Source organism: Desmodus rotundus, chromosome 9, assembly GCF_022682495.2.
Source record: "Desmodus rotundus isolate HL8 chromosome 9, HLdesRot8A.1, whole genome shotgun sequence".
NCBI lineage: Eukaryota > Metazoa > Chordata > Mammalia > Chiroptera > Phyllostomidae > Desmodus > Desmodus rotundus.
The window spans coordinates 62144099-62157466 of NC_071395.1; the positions used below are offsets into that span (position 1 = coordinate 62144099).

Below are 13368 nucleotides of genomic sequence, written 5' to 3' on the forward strand. Positions count from 1 at the left end.
CTCAATTACATTTGCATAAACAGAAAAAAATCTGAAAGAAAATACCTCAAAGCATCAACCATGGTAATTTGTGGATGCTGGCATTAAAGAAAATAACCATTTTTTCCTTTGAACTTCCTTTCTTTAGATGGGCATCTATTCTGCAACTGGCATTTTGTAATCAGGAAAAAATGTTATTAAGGAAAATAAAACAAGAGAGAGCCTGGCACCAGCCTCTGGATGTTTCCGCTGGCGTGAGGCTGGGCCCAGGCTACCTGGGCTTGGTCCCTCCTGCTCTGCTGCCTCCTGGGGCCTGGGGCTCCCACAGGGTGAGGTCCCTCACCTGGAGCAACTCCAGATCAGACGAGTCCTCCTGCCCAGGCACCATTTCCGTTAGCATCTCAGACATGACTTTCGTGTTTCCACGGACAATGTCCAGTTCGCTCCGCAGCCTGGCGATCTGTTGGGGCCAGGAGGAGGAAAGCAGGAAGGAGAGGTCAGTCACCTGTTCCTGGCTGGTGACAGGCCCAAGCACAGTGATACCTAGGTCATACTGCTGAATGAGCACAGCAGTGAAGCCTTCTCATCTCCCTCTGGTCTATATGTAAGGAGGTTGGCAGCTCCTACAGGGTGCTGATGGGGGACTAAGGCCCCCCTGAGAGCACAGGGGCTCTGCCCAGGACACTGAGGCAGCACTGTGCAGGCACAGCGTGCTGGGTACAGAGCAAACCAAGCTGGTCTGCAGTCTCAGCTCTCCCGCTGCAGGACCTTGAGGAGGGAATGACTGCTCTTTCAACTGAAGGGTGGAGTGCGTGGTCCCTAAGGCCCCTGCAGCATTGGGATCCTTGCTGAGGAGTTGAAGAGTTATAGGCTCCAGCTCCTAACAGTTTCTAATCTAACTACTATGGTCTTCTGAGAGGCTGGCTAGTGTTAACCACGCTTTCCTGGTGTGGCAAGAGTGAGGGAGAGGGACTGAGAGAAGACTATAGGGAGGCCCATTCCTCCTAGCTCCCTACCAAGGGACAACACAACCCCTGAAAGCTTTCCAACCTGCCCACCCAACAGAGCTCCCCAAAGCCTGGGCCATCTTGCCTGCAGCAGGAACACAGTAAGGATAAGCTTCTCTGGACCTCAGTTTCCTCACCTTGGAAAGGTGATGATAATACCTGCCATCTCACAGGGCTGCTGTAATTGATGTGAGAATGCCCACACGGCATTGGCACGCACATACACAACACTGCCGCAGCGTCCAGAGAGCGGGGTTTTGCTATCACTCTAACTGCATGTGAGGCGTCCACAGTGGAGCCCTCCCGGATTCTCCCTGCCCTCCCCAAGGGGCAGCCAAACACTCCTCCTTCCTCTGGCAGTCCTTTCCGGTCAACAGGATGGCAGGCTCCCCTCTGCCTCTGGCACTCCTGAAGGGTGGGGGCCCACGTCTTGCTGAGGAGAGGTTTGTGGCCAGGGAAGCCCCGCACTGCGCACTGCGACCGTGAGAAACCCAGGCAGCTGACTCCCTGCCTGCCTCCGCCTCCTTCCCCCAGGGCAGTCAGTACTCTCATCCACCCCACACCCCACCTCGCCTGCTCTGACTGTGGGGAGAGCTCCTCCTGAGCTCCCACGCACTGAATACAAGTCAGTGGAGGGGCACAGTAGCCACCCTGCTTCTGACATGTTCGTCTTCCCTCTGGGGAGAGGGTGGCCCAGTTCTGCCCAGGGGAGCAGAGCCTGGAGCCAGAGAGGCCTTCTTTACCAGGGCTCCCTTTTGGGCCAGGTCCCAGCCCCTGCAGCGCAGCAAGGCCCAGTGTACGTGCTCCCCATGTATCCATGCCGGGCTTCCCTGTCTCTCCGCCGCGGTGCACACAGCACTTAGGTGTGCATTTCCCGCAGCTGCCCCTCAGGAGGCTGAGACTGTCCAGTACCGCAGGGGCGGCAGGGGTGAAGGCTGGCTGCCCGGAGGAGCAGCTCCTCCTCTGCTTGCCACGCCCCTCCTCAGCCTAGGGGTGGGGCAAGACAGCAGACCCTGGCACAGGCCTACCCATAGCCAGTCAGAATTGTATGCCCTGGTATTAGATGAGGCTCCATAATAATGACATTGTCACAAATATTAAATAAGAATTTAAAAAGTATAAATATTGTATAGATTTTTTCCAAGTCTGACCCATCCTCAAATTTTAACTAATGGAAATTCTAGAGATTCACCCAAAGACCAGGCTCCACATCCCATCTAAAAAAGGCCAGTCTGGGGTTAAAGGGCACCAGCTTCTCAGGAAGTCACTCAGCCAAGGCAGGCGCACAGGACAAAGGCAGGAAGGGCACTTCCTGAAGGCCTCCAGGTCCCACTTCGGCCTCCACAGACAGGAAGGGCCTTGCTGCCGAGGGCCTCGCTGATGGCTGGACTTCCTCACGGGATAAGTCTGAGCCTCTCTGAACTCTATTCCTGTGCTCTCAGCCTCACCTGCTGCCACAGTTTCCTCCCCATCACCCATCCTCCAAACCACGCCCCTGCTGCTACAGCGCCACACTCTGGTGCCCCCGCCGACACACCTCGCCAAACAAGGCCCCGCTCCAGCTTCCACACCTTCGGCAGCCCCATGCACTGGGCTGCCTGCTAGAGGCTGTGCAGCAGCTCTGCTCTCAGAACATGTGGGGACCGCCCTACACCAGCGTGACCACACTCTCCTGACAGTCTTCACACCTCTCCCCCCCCACCCCCACCCCCACCCCTGCCTCTCAGTCCTCAGGAGAGGGGCTGGCCCTTCTGTCTGCAGGTCACCAACACCTAGCACAGTGCCTGGCCTGGGAGACCCTGTGCGTGTCCCCAGAAAGGGTGGGTGAGGATGGCTGGCTGGTGTGCCTGTGGCCTGGGAGGGTGTGAGTACCTGCTCTGAGTTGGCTGTGATGGGGCCAGTCACACTCAGCGCCGGGGCCTGCGGAGAGGAGTAGGGAGCGGGAGGAGGTGAGGAGTAGGAGCCGGAACTGGTCCTCTGCTGCAGCTGGGACCTGGGCATGGTGGTGGCTGGATCCACTTCAGGGACACTCTGGCATGGCAACAACAAAGTCCTCTGTTTACGTAGGCTGCCTGTGCTGCTGGGCCTGGCACCCACCCCACCCAGGGCAGCACTTCCCACCACAGCTGCCCGCAGATAGGTGGAGGTCCAGCGCTATAGCTGCTTTGCAATGCTGGAGGGCACCCTCTGCTCCCAGACTCTCCACTGAGGAGAAGGCTCCTGGAGGCTCCTCCCTCTGCTCGCCGCGCAGCCCACTAAAGGAACTCCAAACGCAGCAAGCAGTGAGGGTGCTCTGACAGGACTCTGGTCAGGGTTACCTATATGAGCACCATCAAGGGACCTGGTAGGTGGGGCCACTATCAAATTTTGCTGCTCACGAATCCTTATTTGGTATCAGAAGATTACATTTTGGCTTTTACAAGTAGTGTAATATAAACACTAATTATGTAATTTGCTGAATGTTCTTTGTAATTACAGGAAAAATAACACACAAGGGGGGACCCCAAAAAGACCGGAATTATCTTCCGGAGGGCAGGTCCCTTGTAGCACGGGCTTCCCCCGCTGGGTGACTGTTCTAGGGACCCATCTGTATCAGTGCACCAGCTGGCCTTGGTGTGAGAGGCTACATTCAGCTTCAGTGAAATTTTTTTGAAGAAATTTTTTTAACACATTTCCCCATTGCACGATAGGTGATTTATGAGCGCACCTGCCCACACTGGGCTGAGTGTTTAGCAGTGTTTGACCAAATCAGCATGACTCCTGTGTCCCTCCCTATTCACCTGATCTCACCCAGAGCGGCTTTATTTTTGCTTCCCCAGATGAAAAAAGTCCTTAAAGGGAAACGTTTTTGCTGATGTGGAAGAAGGGAAACAAAAAACGGCAGAAGCACTAAAAAGCATCAAAATCGATGAGTTCAAAAGCTGTTTTGAGCAGTGAAAAAGTCTTGATAGGTGTAGTGCATCAAATGCAGGGGACTTTGAAGGTGACTGAAGCTTGAATATGTAAGAATAAATACACAATTTCTTATAAATTCCAGTTTTGTCTGGGTCTCCCCCTCGTAGTTCTGTGTCGTTATTAGAAGACTAAAACAGGCCACGCTTGTTCTGCAAAGCATAGGAAGTAGTCTGGAGGGATCATACTGAGAATACTGCTTTGGAAAGTACAGCCCCTTTGGCTTTCCCTGTGGGCATCTCCAGCAACCTCTTGAGCATTAGCTGTGTTCACACAAGAGACCTGCACAGGCATGCTGTCCTTGCCCCGGTTCAGAGACAGGCAAACAAGGGCCAGCAAGACGGAGTGCTCTGGGACAAGGTGCCTCTCCCAGACCCCAGAGCTCCCTGGCTCTCCCCCAGGCCAGGGCCGACTCCCAGCCAGCAGAGGTGGACACCAGATTCCCTGGGAAAGGATGATGGGCTCTGCCTGCATGTGGCAGGAGCCTCAGTGGGAGGCCTCTAAATGGGTCCTAATGGGCTTTGAATCCCAAGCGTGTATGGGCTGATGCCGAATGCTCATATCTCAAAGTAAATTTTAGATCCATTTCATAATGGATCCTTTCAGATCCACCTGGTTAACCCACACAGCTGAAAACTCAGAAGCAGCTCTCTGCCCCAGCCTCTGAGAGCTCAGCCACTGCACTGCCGACACCACCCATGACACCACCCACCAAGGCGTGCTGGTGCTCTCAAAGGGAGATGCTGGCACCCCCACGCCAGATCCTGGGGCCTCTCAGAAGCAGGTGCTAATGACCCTCACAGAGTGGCTTCCCCAAGCAGCCATTGCCATGAACACGCCTGAACTGATTCCTCTGCTCTATTCTCCCACAGTCAGTATGAAAATGGGGGAGACGCTGCAGCCACTTAATCCCCAGTCAACCAGCTGTCTCACTCTTGCATTCCCCTTGTGACTGAAGAGAAATACCCTCAAGCTTTGAGAAGGCGTGATGACACGCTAAATAATTCCAATGGAGTGGCAGCAGGGCAGTGGCAGTGGCTTGCGCGTTCTGCGATAGGTCTTTCTAGAAAATGCCAGCTGGAAGCTTACCCGCTGTGGTGTGTGTATGGGAGACAGAGCGTCCAAATCTGCCATAGGAAACTCAACCCCTTTCCTCTTCAGCTCCTCATATATATGCACGACACCTGTGAGGTCAGGACTGCTTCGAAAGGCATCCGCCCACGCCTGGGAGGATAAGAGAGGCCTGTTAGGGAGCATTTCTCATCGCCTATCCCGGGGCTTGAAAGTCCAAGCAGCCCAGCTGCTTGTTGTCTCAGAGGCCAGTGCACCCCTGTACCCGGATGCGAGAGCCCTGGCCAAGCCCACTCGGCCCCTCCTCCTGCCAGTGCTGTCACAGTGCGGATGGCAACACCCTGGTCGTGCAACAGTGCTGTTGAGCATGAACAACACACCAAACTCAGGGCAGCCTATGCAGCGTTTCCTTGGAGAAGAGCCAGAGAAATTCTACCCCAGCTGTGTGGCGCGTTGGAAACTGCAGGTGTTTCCCTGACTGTAAGGACCTCGATTCCCGGTGACGTGCAGTGGAAGGGCATGAAGAGGCCGCTGTGAGCCTGCATGCTGGCGCTCTGCAGAGCTCTCCTGGGGCTGTGGATCAGGCAGGAGCCACAGGCAGATCAGGTGGGAAGGAGACATTGGGGCATGACTGAGAAACTGGCTAACTCTAGGATTCCTGGGGAGGTGAGAGGACGCTAAAGCTGAGACTGCTAGTCCCGCCCAGCTGGGGGTGGAAGCACATGACCACCAAATTCCCAAAGATAAAAACACAGCACAGACAGGGAAGGGCAGATTCCAAACAGACTGCCACTTATCACTGATTCACGAAACTCTTTATTTTTAAAGGTTTTATTTATTTTAGAGAGAGGGGAAGGGAGGGAGGAAGAGAGGGAGAGAAACATCGATGTGAGAGAGAAACAGCAATTGGTTGCCTCTCATACACGCCCCGACCGAGACCAAACCCGCAAACCCAGGCTTGTACCCTGACTGGGAATTGAACCAGCGACCTTTCACTTTACAGGATGACGCCCAACCATCTGAACCACACTATTCAGGGCTCATGAAACTCTTAAAAAAATTTTTTTTAAATCTGTTCCTTGGAAGTTACAGAATACATGTTTAAAAAGTACACCAAAACGACTCTCCCAAACGGAGAGGGTCCAGCTCTTCAGAGTCACCCCATCACCATACACCCCACAGAAGAAGGCAGAGTCTCTGATGCCCAGGGCTCTGTTGCTAATTCTGTTGTCTCCAGCACTTAAATGCCTCCCCGGCTCCAGCAACGGGTTCCAGCCAATCCTCAGGCAGCCACAGAAACTCTATCTCTAACCAGCAGACCCACTTGAAATTAAAAGGTCAGTCCAAAAAGTCTTATTAATTACAGCTGATGCATCTCACTTAATACACTTACTCTGACTTCCTCAATCCACTTATTTTTTTGGATACTCGGGGATTTAACCCCTTGCATCACCCCTTCTGGGTTGGCCAACACTTCCTTCTGGAGTCTGAGTAGGCCAAGGGTGCCTGCTAAGGCCTGTCTGGAATACTAGCAGGGGAGCAGCAACAATGGAGCAGGCTTGCCCCCTGGGAGCGCCCCTGAGCCCCATCTTCCACCAGCTGCTTTGGCATCAGCCACCTGATTCAAACTCCAGCGGAGCGTTGTGACTCCATCTTCAAAAGCACCAGCATTTTGAGTTTAGGATCTAAACTTTAGCGTCTAAGCCTAGTTTCATGGCCCTAGGCAGGCAGCTCGCTGGGGTGAATGCAGGTTCCGCCTCTGGTCAGGGCACATGTAACAGGCACCTGATGAATGCATGAATGGGTAGAACAACAAGTTTTCTCTCTCCCTCTCTCTTTCCCCCCTTCCTCTCTCTTTCTAAAAATCAATCAATAAAATTTTTTTTTTTTAAAGTATGATTAGTTTCACAGCCTCCAGCGGGGGAGAAAACAGCACGCTAGTTCTTCCTGGTATGGCTTTCAGCCTCTGTTGCTGTGGGAGGACAAACAGCTCAGGGAACCTCTTTACCTGGGCTAAATACGAGATAAGAAGAATGAAGATTAGAGAACCACCGCTCTTCTCTCTGGTCAGTTGATAATTCTTGGGACCCAAACAACAAGCCAACAGGCCCCTCTTCTATGGCACCAGGAAGAGAGGGGGAAAGACACATCCCAAGTTGGGCCAATCAGCTTTTCATCCTCCCTGGGCTTGGCCTGGGGCCTGGGGCCTGCTGGGCTGCTCTGTGGGTAGGTGACACTGTCCTCACCAGACATGGGCCTGGCCACCTTGTGCCAGCTCCGGTCCTGTGCACTTGAAATGGTGCAGCTTGTGCGCTGAGAGGTGCAGACGCACAGGAGAAATCTGGAGGGTTTTTCTGATCCTGTCTGCCCCTTCCACAGGCCCAGCATACCCCAGAGTTCTAGGCAGCCCTGCCTTTACATGACAAACTTTCCTCTTTGCCTGGGCAAGCTGGAGTTGGCATCTACTATTTGCAACTGAGCAGACTTGGCTAAGTCACACCTTTCCCACATGCTGCTATTTCAACCCCTGTAGGGCACCCCTGCACAGTTTCGGCGAGGTGGCTGCTAAGAGAACATATGTCAGGGCAGCATTCTCTACTGAACAAGATCCTGCTGCCAACAGGGGAATGCGGCGGGCACAGGGCGCCTTTACAAGAACAGTCATATGTGGAAACAGAGAAGCAGGAGCAATCCAGAGACGCCGTGTGACTTGAGCATCTTGCTGGGACAGTGCCCAAATGCCTCACCCTTGCCCAGAGAAGGCAGCCAGTCAGCAATTGCTAAGTTAGACTGAATTCAGTCCCCACAGTTACTAAATGACCCTATTGTCGTACTTACTTCAGAGAACACAGGAAGATGGCCATGAGGGCTGTCAACAGACTGAGGTACCATGGTAAAGCAGGAGCCCCTCTAGAGAGCCAACCCAGAGAATGGAGAACCTGTTCTCCAGGAGAAATGGAAAGCCTCAGGTGGTCTGGGTACCCAACTTGCAGCCCAGAAACCACAGAGGTGGCACTGGCAGGCTGCCCTACCAGAAAGCAGAGTGACAGGGTAGTGCTGGCACCTTGTGATGGGTCCCTGTCACAGGTACTGGCTGGTTAATGACCAAGTGGCCACCACACTGCTCTATGTAGTTCCTCCTGTTCCTGCCTGTGCGCCTACAGTATTAGGGGCTTGAAAGACCCAGGGGAAAGCCATGGTTTCATCTCCTTTTTCCTTTGGATTACACATCAAACTCCGGATGAGCCATATCCTATTCATTTCTGTATCCAAAGTTTTAAATCATCAGATTTCAGGCCAATAAACAATTACTGATTTAAACACTGGGTTCTGTTCTCTGCACCACAAGAGGCTCCGGTCATGTTCTGCTCATGCTCCTGGACCAGACTTTTGGTCCCAGAGGCAGGGTCCCTGGGGGGCTGCCGGCCCACACAAATCTGGCCACAGGCCCACCACCAGCAGTCCAACCTTCTAAGAACACCACACCTCCAGCTCCTCCGGCCCCAGCTCACCCGCACCACTTCCTTCAGGGGAAGAGAGTATTTTTTTACTCTAATTCAAGGCAAGATAGGAGGGGGAGAAGCAGGACAGGCATGCCCACAGCGAGGCCACCCTACCAGGATGACATCATTTCTGCTTCTGAAAGCAGTATTGAGGGAAGGCTAAGGGATGGCACAGAGTGGAGTATCCTTCTTGCATTCCCCACATACAGGACTCCCTATGAAACAGAAAGAAATGCAGGCAAAAAGTTGAAAGTTGCAGGAAGTTCAAAGGCTGGGAGTGAGAGTTGGAAAGCAGCTCATAAGGTGGCCCCGCTCTCAACACCTTTCCTCCCAGGCTACCAGGGAGAAGGTGCCCTCTGGGAAAGGCCAACACCCGCAGCAGGGCAGGGGACACTGAGCATTCACCCGAGTGGGGCACCACTGTCAGAGCCACACACCCTGAGGGCAGGGTGGGGCTGACCCAGCTCCACCTTCCAACAACTGGGCTGTGATGAGCACCAGGAATGTCCCGAGAACAAGGATGAAAAGGTTTGCGTGCCCTGGCGCCCACGCCTATAGTCGGATTCTCTCCCATCTAGCTGGAGCTCTGTGGTGGCCTGCTGCCACTCACAGGCTGGCAAGACAGCCAGCTGTCTGTACCCCCACCCCCAGCCTTGTCTCACGAGGGAGAGCGCTTGCTCTTCCAGGAGGAATCATCAGACTCTGTGGGGGACTTTATTTACATTCATCATGTAAATAAAATCACCTTCTTTCTCAAAGGGGATAAAAACGGTTAACAGGATGCAATACCTCTCCGTACTTGTCAGGTGCGGTGCGATGAAGACACCACGCCCTGGGGAGGATGTGAAGCCAACTACAACGCTCACGCTGGCAGAGGAGAGCACACGGCTGCTGGTGTGGTTATCAGTCTGGAGCACAGGCATTCCCTGCCACCCGGCAATTCCACTTCTCGGTATTAGTTCGAACCACATGAAATGACTAATATTTGACCATTTTGACCAAAAAAGATGGCAGTTCCCCTATTCAACTTAATATGCACCCAATAAAAATGGACACATATGCTCACCGAAAGACATATTGGAGGCTTATAGCAGCCTTTTCCATGCCAGCAACAGGACCCGCCAGCAGGGTGAGGAATGAAGAACCTGCAGTGTTCTTCACAGGAGCCACAGCCCAGCGACCTGACTGCTGCCTAGTGACGAGGTGAGAACCACAGCGCGGCCAGACCCACAGACCCCAGCACGCTGGTACAGAGCCCCCAACGATAAAGTTCAAGGACAGGAAGAGCCCATCTATGCTGTGAGAGGCCAGGCAAGTGGTCACGCCAGGGGGGTGGGGCTTCTGATTGTCAGTCTGCCTCACAAAATGGGGGCTGGTTATAGGGATATATCGTTTGTAAAAATTTGTCAAGTTGTATATACTTTTTAAATATGCCATTTCCTGCATATATAATTCAATAAAAGGTAAATGAAAGGCTGACCTTGTTTATTTTTCGTCCTAGCCCATTATAGAAGCCAAGCCACCCGCCCGCTCTGAATGCTGCCTGCTTTCCTCTGCGTTGCTTAGCCAGGACCAAAGATGAACATTCTCTAGGAAGCTTCCAAACCTGGGCAGGAAGAACTCTCCTCTGTTAGGTTCTCAAGCCCACCTGGAAGCACCCTTACCTAAAGCCCCTTGCGCTTTCCCAGCTGGACCCAGGGGACGTTGTCCGGAGTGTCCTGGCCTCACCGGGGCCTGCAAGGCCCTCAAGGCCCTGTCCACTCCCTCCTGGACACCGGTACACGTGCTGCTGCCAGGGCAGCAGGGGACGTCCTCCGGACGCGGGCGCAGACAACTGCACTGCTCTGACGGACTCGCACACTCAGGGCTAGGAGCCGAAAGGCAGGAATGCAGGCCCCCATCTCACACATAAGGAGGTTAAAACGCCTGCCCAGGTCAGAGAGTGGGAAGCAGCAGTGCTAAGGAGGTGGCGACCCCCACAGGAAAGCGTTGGAGGGCAGGGCAGGGTGTGCTGGGCTGGCATCTCAGAGAGAGCCAGGGGCCGCAGCTGGCGTAGCCTTCGCCCGCAGCAGGGATCCCCACACAGTCATGGCTGTGCTTGCCCAGAAGCAGCTGATGTCCCCTGGGCCTGGCCACAGGAAGTCCTCCTTCCAAGCTTGAACCCAGAGAGACCTCGCCAGGGCTCTTGTGGGCCTGCCTGGTTCAGGCTGCGATGCCCCATCCTTTGTGAGAAAAAAAACACTATTCACTTTCCTGACATCAAATACTCAGGGTATTGAGGCAAGGGAGTGTGCTGGGGACATCCAGAATGAGGGGGTTGTTGGGGCGTGGGGGAGGGCAGGGGGTGAGAAGATTTGCGCCTCTGTGTGTGCGTGTGTGCGCGGGGGGTGGGGGTGGGGGTGGAGGGAGGTCTGGTAGGTAGAACGAAGGCACAGGAACAAGCCCAGGGAGCACACTAGGGGCTCCGCGGCCACCCACACTCCTCTGTTCCTTAGAGCTCCAGCAAACAACAGTCATTCATTCATTAAAAGAAACAGCAACTTACTGAACACTTCCTCATGACAGCAGGCGTTCTAGCCCCTGGGATGGAGTATCCCTCGGCTCACCAGGAGCTCAGAGAGACCGGATGGGGACGTTTGCACAGAAGTAGCTGGAGACCAAAAGTGAGCAATGGGAAAGGGCGTGATGTGCGCTGCAGGCCTGGGCGGGAGGCCTCAGAGGGCTGTCCGAATAGGGGGGCAAGCCAGCCGCCCCAAGTGCTGGGGAACATTTCCAGGCAGAGTTGGCAGACTCCTGGGCTCAGGCCCTCTCTTCTCTCCAGCCTCAGGGGCCACGCCCTAATCACACTGCCCCTGCCTTCTTAGCCCTGCCCCTCACCCCCGGTAGGTTCTTCCCTCTCCTCTTGGCTCCTATAGGCCCTTATCTTTCCTGTACGACAGCACTAACACCCCACACTGGATGAGCTTCTTGACATGTGTGCCTTTGAGTCTGTCACCAGGGTGCTCTGTCTAAAATCCAGATCTGACTGTGTATACCCAGCTCGGAAACCTGCAATGCTCCCCACTGCTGACAGGATAAAGAACCAACTTCTCAGTGCATGTGGCCCATAAACTCTGACCATCCTTCTGGCCTTATCTCCTGGCCCCAGACATTCTTCATTACACTCCCCTCTCCATGTGACGGTTGTAAACATCATCTTCTCTTTAAGAGGTATAGCCTAAATCCCTTACTTTTTTTTCTTTTAACTTTAGTTATATATTTTTTAGAGCAGAGGGGAAAGGAGAGAGAAAGAGAGGAAGAGAAAGTTCAAGGTGTGGTTGCCTCTTGTGCGCCACTACTAGGGGCCTGGGTTGCAGGCCAGGCATGTGCCCTGACTGGGAATCGAACCGGTGACCCTTTAGGGTTGGCAGGCTGGCACTCAATCCACTGAGCCACACTAGCCAGGGCAGACTCCCTTATTTTTGAGGCTGGACCTGGTGACTCCTTCTAACAAATTGATGGTGACAGAAAAGATGGTGTATGATTTCTGAGACCCAGTCCCACCAGGTGCTGAGGCTTCTTCCGCACTCTCCTTCGGGTCACTTGCTCTAGGGAAAATCAACTGCCACATCACAAGGACACTCAAGAGGGCCATGTGGTAAGAAAGTCAGACGTCTTACCAACAGTCAGCAAGGACCCATGGGGGTCAGCCACCTCGGAAGTGGCTCCTCTGGCTTCAGTTGAGCCTTCAGGTGAGGCCCAGCCAGCTGACATCTTCACTGCAACCTCACAAGCTCCTGAGCCAGGGTCACCTAGCTAAGCTTCTCCTGAATTCCTGACCCACGGAAACTGTGAGGTAATGAACATGTATTATTTTAAGTTGCTAAACTTGGGGGTACTTTATTACAGAACAATGAAGAATACATCCCAAATGTGCTGACTGCCCTTTAATGCATGTGGGCCTTTGTATGTGCCATTCTCCTTGCCTGAGATGCTTCTCACATGCTCACCACTTTCCTCACCGTCCTTCACCGTCCAACAGAAATGTCATCTCCTTAGTGAACCCCTTGTCGATGCCACCTGCCCGCTACTCCCCTGCTTGCCCCGGAGCTGCCCCGTCCTGTGACTCACCAGCCCTGCACACGACTCTGATACAATGACCCTTCCTATTCCACCTTGTCGCTGATGGCTCAGAGTGCTGCCCACGCCCCACATGCCTTTGTGGGCAGTAGAGGGCCAGGCACCCATAAAACTTCAGGGAAGCCTCTGTCAACCAGCTGCAGAGCCACCGCTTAGGGTCTCAATCCAGTGGGATAAGTGTAAAAAAGAAGTGTTTTGCAACAACTATTACATAGTTGGCAACAACTTCTGTCTTCTGGAGGCAGAAGCCTCCATTCTTTCTTGCAAATGATGGGCAAGCATGAGGATTCACTGAGAAGAGGCCCCATCTTCCTCCGGCCCAACAAACTGGACAAGAGGAGCTGACCTACCTGGATCAAAGCGAGCACTTTGTCCTGTACAATGGTAGGAGGGTTGTTCTTCGGAGAGATGATTTTGACCAGAACACTGTCAATGAAATCTCGGTTGGCCACGAGGATGTGGAAGCGGTGGCCACAGTTCTTCACACATGTCTCCAGCACCTGGTGCGGGAGGGAAGGAAGGAGGTAACCACCAAGGGAGCCCGAGGAGCCAACAGGCACCGAGGAAGGCCACAGTCTCCACCACCCCTCTGCCCTTCTCCCAGGTCATCTTCCCGGCAGCCTCCTTCGGAGTTGAACCTAAGTGGCACAGGCGCCTCCCACCGATTCATGCTCCTCAGTGAGGAGGCAGCCCTTGGCTGACTGCCCCTGCGCAGTAATCGGGCATTTCGTTGTTCA

At 53.8% G+C, this 13368-nt stretch overlaps 1 protein-coding gene across 6 annotated transcripts in view; it reads right to left on the minus strand.

Moving 5' to 3' along the window:
• Positions 1-13368, minus strand: part of TOM1L2 (target of myb1 like 2 membrane trafficking protein) — a 133561-nt gene that overhangs the window by 27545 nt on the left and 92648 nt on the right. For all 6 annotated transcript variants that reach the window (XM_045199173.3, XM_045199176.3, XM_045199174.3 and 3 more), the window contains exons 4-7: positions 12982-13131; positions 5028-5162; positions 2859-3017; positions 323-439 (exon numbers count right to left, since the gene is read on the minus strand). In XM_045199173.3, the coding sequence (XP_045055108.1) occupies positions 323-439; positions 2859-3017; positions 5028-5162; positions 12982-13131 (561 nt within the window). The remainder of the gene's footprint in view (positions 1-322; positions 440-2858; positions 3018-5027; positions 5163-12981; positions 13132-13368) is intronic.